This window comes from Somniosus microcephalus, unplaced genomic scaffold (genome assembly GCF_052327205.1).
Source record: "Somniosus microcephalus isolate GS21.2 unplaced genomic scaffold, FLI_Smic_1.0 unresolved_chr2, whole genome shotgun sequence".
Lineage (NCBI taxonomy): Eukaryota > Metazoa > Chordata > Chondrichthyes > Squaliformes > Somniosidae > Somniosus > Somniosus microcephalus.
Genome location: NW_028225180.1, coordinates 16,911,495 through 16,925,992, shown reverse-complemented (window position 1 = coordinate 16,925,992; position 14,498 = coordinate 16,911,495). Strand labels below are relative to the sequence as shown.

Below are 14,498 nucleotides of genomic sequence, written 5' to 3'. Positions count from 1 at the left end.
CTTTCGTTTGAATATTGAAGTTCGTGTTCAAGTTTTTCCCATTTCAGAGTCCTGTCCTTCAGCATATGCAGGAGTTGGCTGACCGTTAACTCCTCTGACATCAGACGTTTTGTGTGCTCCTGCTCCATTTTCTCCATCAGCTGCTTCTGTTGTCTTTCCAGATTCTCCAACTCTATATCAAAGAACTCTTTCGTTGCATTCAACTCTTGCTCAAAACGGCGAAGCATTTGTTCTAATTGCTGTTGTAGTTTGAAATGGAGTTGAGTTCGAGCCCGGTGTCCCTCAGAAATGGGCACATCAGTAGACTTGCCAGACTCAGAATCCACAGTTAAACTATGTTGTTGTTGCTCAGTGGAATTCTGTGCTGAAACTTTGTCTTTTGCACCTGAGTTGGGCTTACCATCATCCGTTCCAGAGTCTGGGCCGACTATCTTCACCGAGTTCTCACTCGTTATTGTTTGTAGGAAATGCCAGTCCATATTCATTTTCCTAATCCACTCCCATCCTAGTAGTGGAGGACCTCCTTCAGATATCACATATAAGTCCATTATTTGACTGTCTTCGCCCTTGTGGACCACTGCAACCTCTATTTTCCCGATGGGGTACACTCTTTGCCCCGTGTATGTTTTCAATATAATCCCCGTATCCTGTAGGGGAATATGTTGGAATAACTTTCCGTAATCTTTCTTATTTATGACCGTCAATGCCGATCCAGTGTCCAATTCCAGTTTTACTTGGACTCCTTCTATCTGAAGAGTGACCCAAATTGTCTGGAGGTCTGCACCCTTACCAGCGTTGAGTACTCTTAAGCTAGCCAGTTCATTACAGCTTGCATCTGAATCGGACTCCTGTTCGGTCACCTTGTGTACCTTTGCGTATTTTCCTTGCGGTGACTTCTTGTTGCTGGTCTTCTTCCCTGACCTGCATACTCTAGCTATGTGTCCAAGCCTACCACAAGTTCTACATTCTTGGTTTTTAAACCAACACTGGTTCTGATCATGCGTTGTCTTTCCACAACGATAACATTTGCCAGAACTCACACCCAATTTGTGTGCACTGAGCTCCGGTGACCGTAGCTGCATTACTGCCGTGCCTCTCGCTGCGGCTTCGTGTGCTGCTGCCATAGTGACCGCCTTCTCAAGCGTCAGCTCATTCTCCTTGAGCAGTCGCTTTTGTGTATCCTGTTTAAATAAACCACACACAAATTTGTCTCGTAGTGCATCTGTCAGTCCCGTTCCAAACTGGCAATATTTCGCTAATTTACGCAATTCTAGCAAATATTCAGCATTGCTTTCATGCTGTAGCTGCCTTCTGTCGTAAAATTTAAATCGTTCCACTAGCATCAGCGGCGTGGGGTTTAGATGATCTTTCAGGACAGTAACAATCTCATCGAACGTCTTATCCGCCGGTTCATCTGGTGATAACAGGTGTTTCAATTGCCCGTATGTCTTCGCACCCATTAAATTTAATAATGTTAGAGCTTTATCTTGGTCACGAATTTTATTGGCCTTACAATAATTTTTTACTCTTTCAACATATATGGCCCAATCTTCGAGGTCACTATCAAAGGTGCTAATATTCCCATGTTTAGGCATTGTAGATTTGCCATTTCTCAGATTTTATTTTCTTTACTTGTTATCAAAGATGGCGGCTTCCCGCTCTTGCCGTCGTCCTCCGCCCACAAAATGGCGGTTTTCCCGCGCTTGGCGGTCTTCACCCGTCCCCCGACGCCGTCTCCCTTCAGCCCCCGAGTGCGGCCCTTATCTTTGCCGCGATCGCCCGAGTGCGGCCCTTATCAGCGGATGCGATCGCTGGATCGCGAAGTGGCTCCCGACCGAAGCGGCTCTCGGTCCTTATCTGGAGATGCGATTGCTCTCGCGGCTCTCGGCCCTTATTAGGAGATGCAATCGCTCTGTTGAAACGCCTCCCGCTCGAAGCGGCTCTCGCGCCCTATTCCTCCGGCTCCCCCAGCCCCGTTCGTGTGGCCAACGCGGTGGACTGCCTGTCACGTCGCTGCCCGGCTCAGACAATGGCTTACCCACCACCAAGCTGGAGAAGAAGCTGACGGTCGCCGATGGAGGCTCCGAGGTCAGGATGTCTTCCAGTGGGGTGGAGAGGGTGGAAACCTCTCTGCAACGTCCTAGCTGTGGACGAAGCTGCCGTGGAGTGACTGCCGCAGGGTCCGAATCAGACTCGTCGCCAGTGTTAAGTCTGTGAATTATTTAGTTAATTAAGACACAGACTAATGAGTAACAATAAAAACAGGTCTTTACTGGTTGGAGGTAGGCACTATACTGAATACAAGATTACTGCACAGTGCTTATATACCGGTGTGTTCACCCCCGGTATTACGTCTACAGCAGCCTGAGAAAGTAGTACATCTCTTAAGGTGGAACAGGCTTAAGCTCTCTTAAGGTGGAACAGGTTACATACACAACAGGTTATATACAGAATAAAGCTCCCTCTACACTGTCCCATCAAACACTCCCAGGGCAGGTACAGCACGGGTTTGATACAAAGTAAAGCTCCCTCTACACAGTCCCATCAGCACTCCCAGGGCAGGTACAGCACGGGTTTGATACAAAGTAAAGCTCCCTCTACACTGTCCCATCAAACACTCCCAGGGCAGGTACAGCACGGGTTGGATATAGAGTCCATCTCCCTCTACACTGTCCCATCAAACACTCCCAGGGCAGGTACAGCACGGGTTGGATATAGAGTCCATCTCCCTCTACACTGTCCCATCAAACACTCCCAGGGCAGGTACAGCACGGGTTGGATACAGAGTCCATCGCCCTCTACACTGTCCCATCAAACACTCCCAGGGCAGGTACAGTACGGGTTGGATGCAGAGTAAAGCTCCCTCTACACTGTCCCGTCAAACACTCCCAGGGCAGGTACAGCACGGGTTAGATACAGAGTAAAGCTCCCTCTACACTGTCCCATCAAACACTCCCAGGGCAGGTACAGCACTGGTTAGATGCAGAGACAATCTCCCTCTACACTGTCCCATCAAACACTCCCAGGGCAGGTACAGTACGGGTTGGATGCAGAGTCCATCGCCCTCTACACTGTCACATCAAACACTCCCAGGGCAGGTACAGCACGGGTTGGATACAGAGTCCATCGCCCTCTACACTGTCCCATCAAACACTCCCAGGGCAGGTACAGCACGGGTTGGATACAGAGTCCATCGCCCTCTACACTGTCCCATCAAACACTCCCAGGGCAGGTACAGTACGGGTTAGATACAGAGTAAAGCTCCCTCTACACTGTCCCATCAAACACTCCCAGGGCAGGTACAGTACGGGTTAGATACAGAGTAAAGCTCCCTCTACACTGTCCCATCAAACACTCCCAGGGCAGGTACAGCACGGGTTAGATACAGAGTAAAGCTCCCTCTACACTGTCCCATCAAACACTCCCAGGGCAGGTACAGTACGGGTTAGATACAGAGTAAAGCTCCCTCTACACTGTCCCATCAAACACTCCCAGGGCAGGTACAGCACGGGTTAGATACAGAGTAAAGCTCCCTCTACACTGTCCTATCAAACACTCCCAGGGCAGGTACAGTACGGGTTAGATACAGAGTAAAGCTCCCTCTACACTGTCCCATCAAACACTCCCAGGGCAGGTACAGCACGGGTTAGATACAGAGTAAAGCTCCCTCTACACTGTCCTATCAAACACTCCCAGGGCAGGTACAGCACGGGTTAGATACAGAGTAAAGCTCCCTCTACACTGTCCCATCAAACATTCCCAGGGCAGGTACAGCACGGGTTGGATGCAGAGTAAAGCTCCCTCTACACTGTCCCATCAAACACTCCCAGGGCAGGTACAGCACGGGTTAGATACAGAGTAAAGCTCCCTCTACACTGTCCCATCAAACACTCCCAGGGCAGGTACAGCACGGGTTAGATACAGAGTAAAGCTCCCTCTACACTGTCCCATCAAACCCTCCCAGCATTGGTGGAAGTGACCACCGCACAGTCCTTGTGGGGACGAAGTCCCGTCTTCATGTTGAGGATACCCTCCACCGTGTTGTGTGGCACTACCACCGTGCTAAATGGGACAGATTTCAAACAGATCTGGCAACTCCAAACTGGGCGTCCATGAGGCGCTGTGGGCCATCAGCAGCAGCAGAATTGTATTCAACCACAATCTGTAACCTCATGCCCCGGCATATCCCTCACTCTACCATTACCATCAAGCCGGGAGATCAACCCTGGTTTAACGAAGAGTGCAGGAGAGCACGCCGGGAACAGCAGCAGGCATACCGAAAAATGAGGTGTCAACCTGGTGAGGCTACAACACAGGACTACTTGCATGCCAAACAACGGAAGCAACATGCGATAGACAGAGCTAAGCGATCTCACAACCATCGGATCAAATCAAAGCTCTGCAGTCCTGCCACATCCAGTCGTGAGTGGTGGTGGACAATTAAACAGTTAACAGGAGGAGGAGGCTCCAAAAATATCCCCATCCTCAATGATGGTGGAGCCCAGCACGTGAGTGCAAAAGACAAGGCTGAAGCATTTGCAACTATCTTCAGCCAGAAGTGCCGAGTGGATGATCCATCTCGGCCTCCTCCTGAGGTCCCCAGCATCACAGATGCCAGTCTTCAGCCCATTCAATTCACTCCACGTGATGTCAAGAAATGGCTGAAGACACTGGATACTGCAAAGACTATGGGCCCTGACAACATTCCGGCAATAGTACTGAAGACTTGTGCTCCAGAACTAGCTGCGCCCCTAGCCAAGCTGTTCCAGTACAGCTACAACACTGGCATCTACCCGGCAATGTGGAAAATTGCCCAAGTATGTCCTGTCTACAAAAAGCAGGACAAATCCGACCCGGCCAATTACCGTCCCATCAGTCTACTCTCAATCATCAGCAAAGTGATGGAAGGTGTCGTCGACAGTGCTATCAAGCGGCACTTACTCAGCAATAACCTGCTAACTGAGGCCCAGTTTGGGTTCCGCCAGGGCCACTCAGCTCCTGACCTCATTACAGCCTTGGTCCAAACATGGACAAAAGAGCTGAACTCAAGAGGTGAGGTGAGAGTGACTGCCCTTGACATCAAGGCAGCATTTGATCGAGTGTGGCATCAAGCAGTCCTAGCAAAACTGAAGTCAATGGGAATCAAGGGGAAAACTCTCCATTGGTTGGAATCATACCTAGCACAAAGGAAGTTGGCTGTGGTTGTTGGAGGTCATTCATCTCAATCACATGACATCACTGCAGGAGTTCCTCAGGGCAGTGTCCTAGGCCCAACCATCTTCAGCTGTTTCATCAATGACCTTCCCTCCATCATAAGGTCAGAAGTGGGGATGTTCGCTGATGATTGCACACTGTTCAGCACCATTCGAGACTCGTCAGATACTGACGCAGTTCCTGTCCATATGCAGCAAGACCTGGACGACATTCAGACTTGGGCTGACAAGTGGCAAGTAACATTCGCACCACACAAGTGCCAGGCAATGACCATCTCCAACAAGCGAGACTTTAACCATCTCCCCTTGACATTCAATGGCATTACCATCGCTGAATCCCCCACTATCAACATCCTGGGGGTTACCATTGATCAGAAACTGAACTGGACCAGCCATATAAATACTGTGGCTACAAGAGCAGGCCAGAGGCTGGGAATTCTGCGGCGAGTGTCTCACCTCCTGACTCCCCAAAGCCTTTCCACCATCTACAAGGCACAAGTCAGGAGTGTGATGGAATACTCTCCACTTGCCTGGATGAGTGCAGCTCCAACAACACTCAAGAAGCTCGACACCATCCAGGACAAAGCAGCCCGCTTGATTGGCACCCCATCCACCACCTTCAACATTCACTCCCTCCACCACCGGCGCACTGTGGCTGCAGTGTGTACCATCTACAAGATGCACAGCAGCAACTCGCCAAAGCTCCTTCAACAGCACCTTCCAAACCCGCGACCTCTACCACTTAGAAGGACAAGGGCAGCAGATGCATGGGAACATCACCACCTACAAGTTCCCCTCCAAGCCACACACCATCCTGACTTGGACCTGTATCGCCGTTCCTTCACTGTCGCTGGGCCAAAATCCTGGAACTCCCTTCCTAACAGCATTGTGGGTGTACCTACACCATATGGACTGCAGCGGTTCAAGAAGGCGGCTCACCGCCATCTTCTCAAGGGCAATTAGGGATGGGCACTAAATGCAGGCCTAGCCAGCCAGCGACGCCCACATCCCATCAATGAATTAAAAAAAAAAAATCTCCCAGGATCGGTCCAGCATGGGTTAGATACAGTGTAAACTCCTTCTACACTGTCCCATCAAACACTCCCAGGGCAGGTACAGCACGGGGTTAGATACAAAGTAAAGCTCCCTCTACACTGTCCCATCAAACACTCCCAGGGCAGGTACAGCACGGGGTTAGATACAAAGTAAAGCTCCCTCTACACTGTCCCATCAAACACTCCCAGGGCAGGTACAGCATGGGTTAGATACAGAGTAAAGCTCCCTCTACACTGTCCCATCAAACACTCCCAGGACAGGTACAGCACGGGTTAGATACAGAGTAAAGCTCCCTCTACACTGTCCCATCAAATACTCCCAGGGCAGGGACAGCTGGGGTTAGATACAGAGTAAAGCTCCCTCTACACTGTCCCATCAAACACTCCCAGGGCAGGTACAGCACAAATTAGATACAGAGCAAAGCTCCCTCTAAACTGTCCCCATCAAACACTCCCAGGGCAAGTACAGCACAGGTTAGGTACAGAGTAAAGCTCCCTCTGCACTGTCCCATCAGACACTCCCAGGGCAGGTACAGCACAGGTTAGGTACAGAGTAAAGCTCCTTCTACACTGTCCCATCAAACACTCCCAGGGCAGGTACAGCACGGGGTTAGATACAAAGTAAAGCTCCCTCTACACTGTCCCATCAAACACTCCCAGGGCAGGTACAGCACGGGGTTAGATACAAAGTAAAGCTCCCTCTACACTGTCCCATCAAACACTCCCAGGGCAGGTACAGCACGGGGTTAGATACAAAGTAAAGCTCCCTCTACACTGTCCCATCAAACACTCCCAGGGCAGGTACAGCATGGGTTAGATACAGAGTAAAGCTCCCTCTACACTGTCCCATCAAACACTCCCAGGACAGGTACAGCACGTGTTAGATACAGAGTAAAGCTCCCTCTACACTGTCCCATCAAATACTCCCAGGGCAGGGACAGCTGGGGTTAGATACAGAGTAAAGCTCCCTCTACACTGTCCCATCAAACACTCCCAGGGCAGGTACAGCACAAATTAGATACAGAGCAAAGCTCCCTCTGCACTGTCCCATCAGACACTCCCAGGGCAGGTACAGCACAGGTTAGGTACAGAGTAAAGCTCCCTCTGCACTGTCCCATCAAACACTCCCAGGGCAGGTACAGCACGGGTTAGATACAGAGTAAAGCTCCCTCTACACTGTCCCATCAAACACTCCCAAGCAGGTACAGCATGGGTTAGATGCAGAGTAAAGCTCCCTCTACACTGTCCCATCAAACACTCCCAGGGCAGGTACAGCACGGGTTAGATACAGAGTAAAGCTCCCTCTACACTGTCCCATCAAACACTCCCAGGGCAGGTACAGCACAGGTTAGATACAGAGCTGTAAGGGGTTCTCATCTCCTGGGATCGCAGAGGTTTCTCTCTCTAGAGGCCTCTCTCTCCCTTTTGCACAGAAAAACCTTTGAGTGGTTCGACCCACTCACCCCTTAGATTCTAGACACTGGACTTAGGTGCAGAAACTACAATGCAGAGAATACTCTTATAGACCAGGTTTAATGAAACAAAATGAAATTTTATTGCATGAGGAAAAACAAATCAAATGCAAGCAAATAAGAGGGCACATGGGAGGGAAAAACAAATGATAATACAGTGCTAACTAGAATAGATACAGGCATATTGGCCTAGAAATTCATTGACGCCACTTTTGGGGCGCTAAAGTGGGGCGTCCGCTAAAGTTTGCGGCCGCCGCCAAATCTAGGCCACTTCTCCGATATTCATTAGCTTCGCCCTACTAGTTCGGGTGAGCGCTAAAACTGCTGTTGGACGCCTCTCTTTGGGCGCTAAGCCGGAGGTGGTGCTCGATAGCGCCGAGGCCGGGCGCAGCGCAGGTGCGGCCATCTCGTGACTGACAGCAGACACCCTGGCGCCGGCCAGCTCTTAAGGGGGAAGGGTCGACTGTGTCTGCTGCCACGCCCTGGATAGTGGAGCCCTCCAGCTAGGCCTGAACACTGCTGCTGGACCCAAATAGCGCCTGAAGACATGGAGAAGGCCCGTGAACGTGCGCAGCGCTTCTCAGAGCGTGATCTGAGTGTGCTGCTTGCTGCTGTGGAGAAGAGGCGCCATGTTTTGTACCCGGACAATGGCAAGAAGGCGACGGTCCGCGTCTACCGGAGAGCCTGGAGGCATGTCGCCAGCAAGCTGTCAGCCAACAGCAACGTCCCCAGGACCGGTGCCCAATGCCGCAAAAAGTTAAATGACCTCACACGCATTGTCAGGGTGAGTACCCTTTCCAATGACCTCCTCATCCTTGCATGTGCACCTCACATTATGGGCAAAGGGACCTGAAAGCTCTAATGGCCAGCCTTCATCCAGCAGCTATGGCACAGGCATGAGCATCAATTGCACATTCTGCACTGAACACACTGGCCAAGCTGTTCCACCATGGGAGGCAGTGCACACCAGATCATGGCGACACACTGGCCAGGCTATTCCACCATGGGAGGCATTGCACAGCAGATCATGGCGACACTCTGGCCAGGCTATTCCACCATGGGAGGCAGTGCACAGCAGATCATGGCGACACACTGGCCAGGCTATTCCACCATGGGAGGCAGTGCACAGCAGATCATGGCGACACACTGGCCAGGCTATTCCACCATGGGAGGCAGTGCACACAAGATCACGGCGACACACTGTACTTAGAGGCCGTCCTTTCTCTTGCAGGCCAAGCTGGCGAATAATCGCAAGAGCCGGACTGCGACCGGGGGAGGACGACCCCATATCCAGCCACTCACCGACCTGCAACATCGCGTGGAGCGCCTCATGGGTGGCCGGGTGATTGGGCCCGTTGCATGTGGAGATGCCGACCCTGTTCTGGGCACCTCTCTCGTCCCACTTGCGCATCAGATCTACATCCTTTGCCACTGTCCGACCAATGCGCTGAATGCCACCACTCATGCATCCCGCACTGATGCCCTCTCCTCACTCTAAAGCTACTCTTGTGCCATCCTGCTTTCAGATGGTCAAGAGGAGGTCCCTCAGCTTGCCAGTGACAGACCCTCCGAGGAGGAGCAGGAGGAGGAGCAAGAGGAAGGCGGCCCATCAGGGGAACCCTCAGCCACGGCCACCCAGGCCAATGTAGGGGACACGTCTTCCCTGGAGGGCAGCGTGGCGGAAGTGTCGAAGGGGAGGGGAGCTCCTGGGACCTGCGTGCTGCAGAAAGGCGGGAGGGGGGTGGAAGCTCGGCGGCCTTCTCCCCAGAGGGGGGATGCGTCGGAGGGGAGTCCAATTGCTGGGCCCAGCGGCCTCCAGCAACGCAAGAAGGGTCGGCCAGCTCGGCGGCCTTCTCCCCAGAGGGAGAGTCCGGCCTCCAGTCAGGAGATGCTCTTCGCCGAGGAGATGGAACGCCTCGAAGACTTGTCCGCGGACTCGGAGCGCCGGCACACGGAGCTCATGGCAGCAGTGGCACGGTTGCCTGAGTCCATCGATTCCCTCTCTCGGAGTGTGGCCGAGTTCGGGCCCTTAGAGGCCACCAGTCGGGCGGAATACCGGGCAGATCTTTCAGCGACTGGCCAGGTGATTAGTGGTGCCGTCCAGTCACTGGCTGCTCTGCTGCGGTCAGTGAACAGGTCAACACGGGCACTCACTGCTGCCACACTCGCTGTGTCAGCCAGGCATCGCCAGGGCACCCGGCGCGCTGCAGCAGCACATCGGTCTGTCCCTCGGCAGATTGGTGCGCATGCTGCAGTGCTGGCCCGGGCGAGTGCCAGTGTCTCAGGCGACCAGCGAGCGCCTGCCATCCGCCAGCTTGACGCCATTCCTCCAGCCGCCACTGCCACTCCCCCAGTGGAGCTGCCAGGAGCTGCTGCAGCGACTGATGCTGGCCAGCCACAGCTGCAGCAATCAACAGCTGCCCGCTCGACGGCCAGACTTCGACTAAGCCGACCCCCAAGGGCATCTGCCATCACGACATGTGACCCTCAGGAGCCTGCCCCCAGCCTTGCAGCAGCCAATGGCCTTACTTTGAGGCGGAGCAGCAGGGCGGGCAGGGGCCACCCAAAGATGGCCAAGGCATCGCCCTAGCGGGCCAAATAGTCGAATGTGTGGCCATTTGTGTTTGTTTCTTGAGGCCGAGAATTGGATGTTTGTTTTTTGAAGGCCGATGATGTGATGTTTGTTTTGGACGAAGGCCGAGAATGACGGCCATTTTAGTTGCCCTATTTTGTTAATCCTCCCCAGGTTGTGGGAGCGAGTAATGTGTTTGAGTGTTTTTTGGGGGTTTCCTCTGTTTTTGGTTTTCATGTGGGAAGGGCCCAGAGATTGTACAATAAAGCATTTTATTTATTCACATTGTCCATGTTTGATCTTTGAAGTGTTTGTTGCCTTAACCGGCTGAGGGCTTGCGGAGCGGCTGCAATCATGTTCTATCATTGGCACAAGCCATTCCCTGACAGGGGGCCTAGAAGTGACGTTCAATAAGCCGACGACGGGCGGCCCTTGGACCTTGTGCGTCCCTCCTGGGCTGGTACTCCTCGTCCTCATCGTCCTCATGCTCCTCCTGCTCCTCCTCCTGAGGTGGTGGTCCAACGTCAGGTGGCAGTGCCTGAGTCCTGTGGATAGCCAGGTTGTGCAGCATGCAGCAAACGACGACGAATTGGGAGACTCGATCCTGCGAATACTGGAGGGCTCCCCCGGAGTGATCGAGACAGTGGAACCGTTGCTTGAGCACGCCGATTGTTTGTTCTATGAGGCTCCTCGTCGCTTGATGGCTCTCGTTGTATGCCTCTTCAGCAGGGGTCGTGGGCGCGCGGAGCGGGGTCATGAGCCAGGTACACAAAGGATAGACTTTGTCCCCGATAAGCCATCCTCTTGGGGGAGGCTGTGCCTGGAACATGTCAGCCACAGTTGTCTGTCGCAGGATAAAGACATCGTGGCTGCTGCCTGGAAAGCGGGCATTGACAACTAGGATGCGCTGCCTGTGGTCACACACCAGCTGTACATTGAGGGAATGGTAGCCCTTCCGGTTGCGGTAATCCTCGGCATGCTCCAGAGGTGCCCGCAAAGCCACATGCGTGCAGTCAATGGCGCCCTGCACCATGGGGAAGCCCGCTATTCTTGCAAACCCCACTGCACGCTGCTGCTGCTTGTCCAGGGTCATGGGGAAGGAGATGAATTGATGTCTCCTTCTGAAAAGGGTTTCGGTCACCTGGCGGATGCAGCAATGCACGGCAAACTGGGAGATGTTAGCGATGTCCCCAGTAGCGGATTGGAAGGAGCCGGAGGCATAGAAGTTGAGAGCCACTGTCACCTTCACTGCCACCGACAGAGACGTCCTGCGCATCAGCTGTGGCTGCAGATCTCTGTGAAGCAGCTGGCAGATGTCTGCAACCACCTCCCTTCGGAATCGCAGCCTCCTAACACACATCGCGGCAGACATGGTCAGATAGGAGGTCTGCTGGCGGTATACCCTGCGTGGGTAAGGCCTCAGTTGGCAACGCCTGTTGCCCCCTCTGCGTCTAGCCAGGGCTGCCACTCTCTCACGGCGTCTGTAAGCCCTTCTGGCATAAGGCTGAAATTCAGCGTTGCCACCCAATGCAGCCCCCATTATATGCTGGCAAACACTGAGCTCTGAATGAAGGCTAAGATAATTGGTAAGCTCTGGCCTGAGCCAAAAATACCTGTCCAAGTGTTGGTCCAAACCAGTAAACTCTCCTCCTTGGTCTCTGTCCAAAAAACCGTTGCACAAGAGTGAATGCTGCAAAATGGCTGGCCTTTATACTGCTGGGTAAGTGCCCTTTAATTAGCGCTCCCCCCGGCCCGGCTGGCCTGTGTACCGTTCCACTTCACAGTCGCTCGGGACGCCCGGCGCACAATGGGCCGGCGCGAGTGAAGTTCCGGTTCGGGGCGCACAAAGGGCGTTGCACTATTATATGACGTCATGAACTGCGCGCGCAGCAGGGCACGCGCTAAGACTTTGCGCCGGCGCTAAATGTGTCCTGAAGTTGGGGAGAGGCGCAGATCGCTCTGCGCCCGGGCGATAAGCGCCTAGCGCTCGAGATCTACTCCCCCTAAGGCGCTAACGGCTGGCGCGCCCAACTGAATTTCTAGGCCATTATACCTTACAACAGTCATCATGAAATGGGGAAAAACACGGAATATCGAGGGACAACAACTCATGTTAATTATTCCCAAAATATCCACCCCCTTTTGTCCTATCCAGATCCAATTATGAAGGGCCAGAAACATGCTCACCAATCCAGCTGGGAATTGCAAAGTTTTGAAACAGGTCTGCGTTTTGATCCTTTCAGGCGTCCTGTCTCCTCGTGGTCAGTGCTGCGGGCTGCGAGCTGCTACACACCTTCCTTTCCTCGAGGTGAAGGTCATGGACAGGCTGGATCTGTTGACGTGGGGAAGAGACCATCTGCCTCTAGCCGGCTTTCATAAATGTCTCTACTGTAGTTTTACGGCCTCTTTGTCTCGTCAAGCGGCCCGGGGTTGGTCGATGATCTCCCGACGGTTACACCGGAGCGGAACGCCGACTCGAACCGTCTTCTTCTCCGAACTCCAGCTGCTATCGAAGGTGATGATACCACACAGAAGGTACCATGATACGATCAGGATGAAGAGCCCCAGTTACCGAACGTTCTTCCAACGAATCCCCGAACCTCCTTCCTTCTGGCTTCGCTTAGCTTCCTTTTTTTTGATGGCTACCCGGGACCCCAATTATACTTCTCAGGAGAAGCCCTTATCTCCCGCCAGATCTCGGTGAGTCTTTGGTTTACTTTTGGCGGGCTTATGGTACAAAAGGGTAGTCGTTAATTTAAAGTAGCTTCGAGATGGCCGGTAACTGCCATCCCGGGTTTTGATTGTTGTAAATGGGTATCGATGTTCCCATTAAACTTGGAAACTGGTTTTCCTTTGTCTGTGTAACACTTAGATGGCCTTTATCTACAGGCCGATCTATTTGAATCTGTATCCAATCTATATTGATGGGTAGTAACAACAGAAAATGCTGGAAAAACTCAGCAAGTCAGGCAACATCCGTGGAGAGAAACAGCACCTCATCTTCCGATTAGGCAGTCTGCAGCCTTCCGGTCTCAATATCGAGTTCAACAATTTCAGATCATAACCTCGGCCCCTATTTCATTTTCACTTATATTTTTCCACTCCTTTCCTTTCCCCCCCCCCTTTCCTTTTGTTCCTCTCTCACACCTGGCAGCTATCTTTTGCCCTGCCAGTACACTTTACACCTAATCACAGCCTATTACCATCTCGTCTAGCTTCTAATCTCTTTTACTTCTTTTGGTTCTTTTATTCTTTTGTCCGATCGCAGCCCTGCCTTCGATCTAGTTCCTTTTCTCTCCCGTTTTGAAGAAGGGTCAAACCCGAAACGTCAACTCAAATTTCTCTCCACGGATGTTACCTGACTTGCTGAGTTTTTCCAGCATTTTCTGTTGTTACTTCGGATTTCCAACATCTGCAGTATTTTGCTATCCTATATTGATGGGTGCTGCCTGGTATCGCATCCCAGAGTTTTGCGTATGTATGTGGTTCAGTCTGGTTCTGTGTTCCAGGGCTTGATGGGCTGAACCCACAAAAGCTGTCTGGGGACTGCAGGAACCACGTTAAAGTGTCCAAGCTTGTCACAGGGTCTGGCGGCCATTTTAAGTGTCCCCTTTTCTGGGCTGCTTTTAAAAGTCTTTACAATTAAGGCCTCTTCTGCCAGTAACACTTATGGAAAAACATATAGGCCTAGAAATTCGGTTGGTAGCGCCAGCGATTAGCGCCTAAAGAGCCCGAGAATTGGGCGTTACCCAATTTTCGGGCGGGCGCTGTGAATATAGCGCCACCTCCCATATTGAGTATGATTTTTGCGCCGGCGCTAACTCTTTGCGCGTGCCCATGGCCGCAGGCAGATCATGACGTCATTTCAGTGTGCAACGCCATTTTTGCGCCCCGGACCGGATATTCGGTGGCGCCCGCAACCTTTCCACCTGGCGCTATTAGTGACAGTTGGATGGAGCGTTCCCAGGCCCTTCTCGGACTCGGGGGGCGCTATTTAAAGGGGACAGCACTAGTATTAAAGCTGCAGCCATTTGGGCTGGCCATCCTGATCGTTGCTGGAGAGAGTTGCTGACCTTCTGTTGGACAGTAATTTTCTCATTGAGCCTTCAGAGGCACTGGCAGCTTGAGGGCCCGGCTCCCGAGCTGGTGATGCAGCATCTGAAAGCAGGGAGGTGGAAGAGTGGCT

The 14,498-nt window shown here is 52.5% G+C and overlaps 1 protein-coding gene across 1 annotated transcript in view; it reads left to right on the top strand.

Annotated features, from left to right (window-relative positions):
* LOC147092199 (double C2-like domain-containing protein beta) overlaps window positions 1-12,528 on the top strand; it is a 79,449-nt gene extending 66,921 nt beyond the window's left edge. The window contains exon 7 of the mRNA XM_085975567.1: window positions 12,468-12,528. Coding sequence (XP_085831693.1) covers window positions 12,468-12,528 — 61 coding nt within the window. The remainder of the gene's footprint in view (window positions 1-12,467) is intronic.
* The last annotated feature ends 1,970 nt before the right edge of the window (window positions 12,529-14,498 follow it).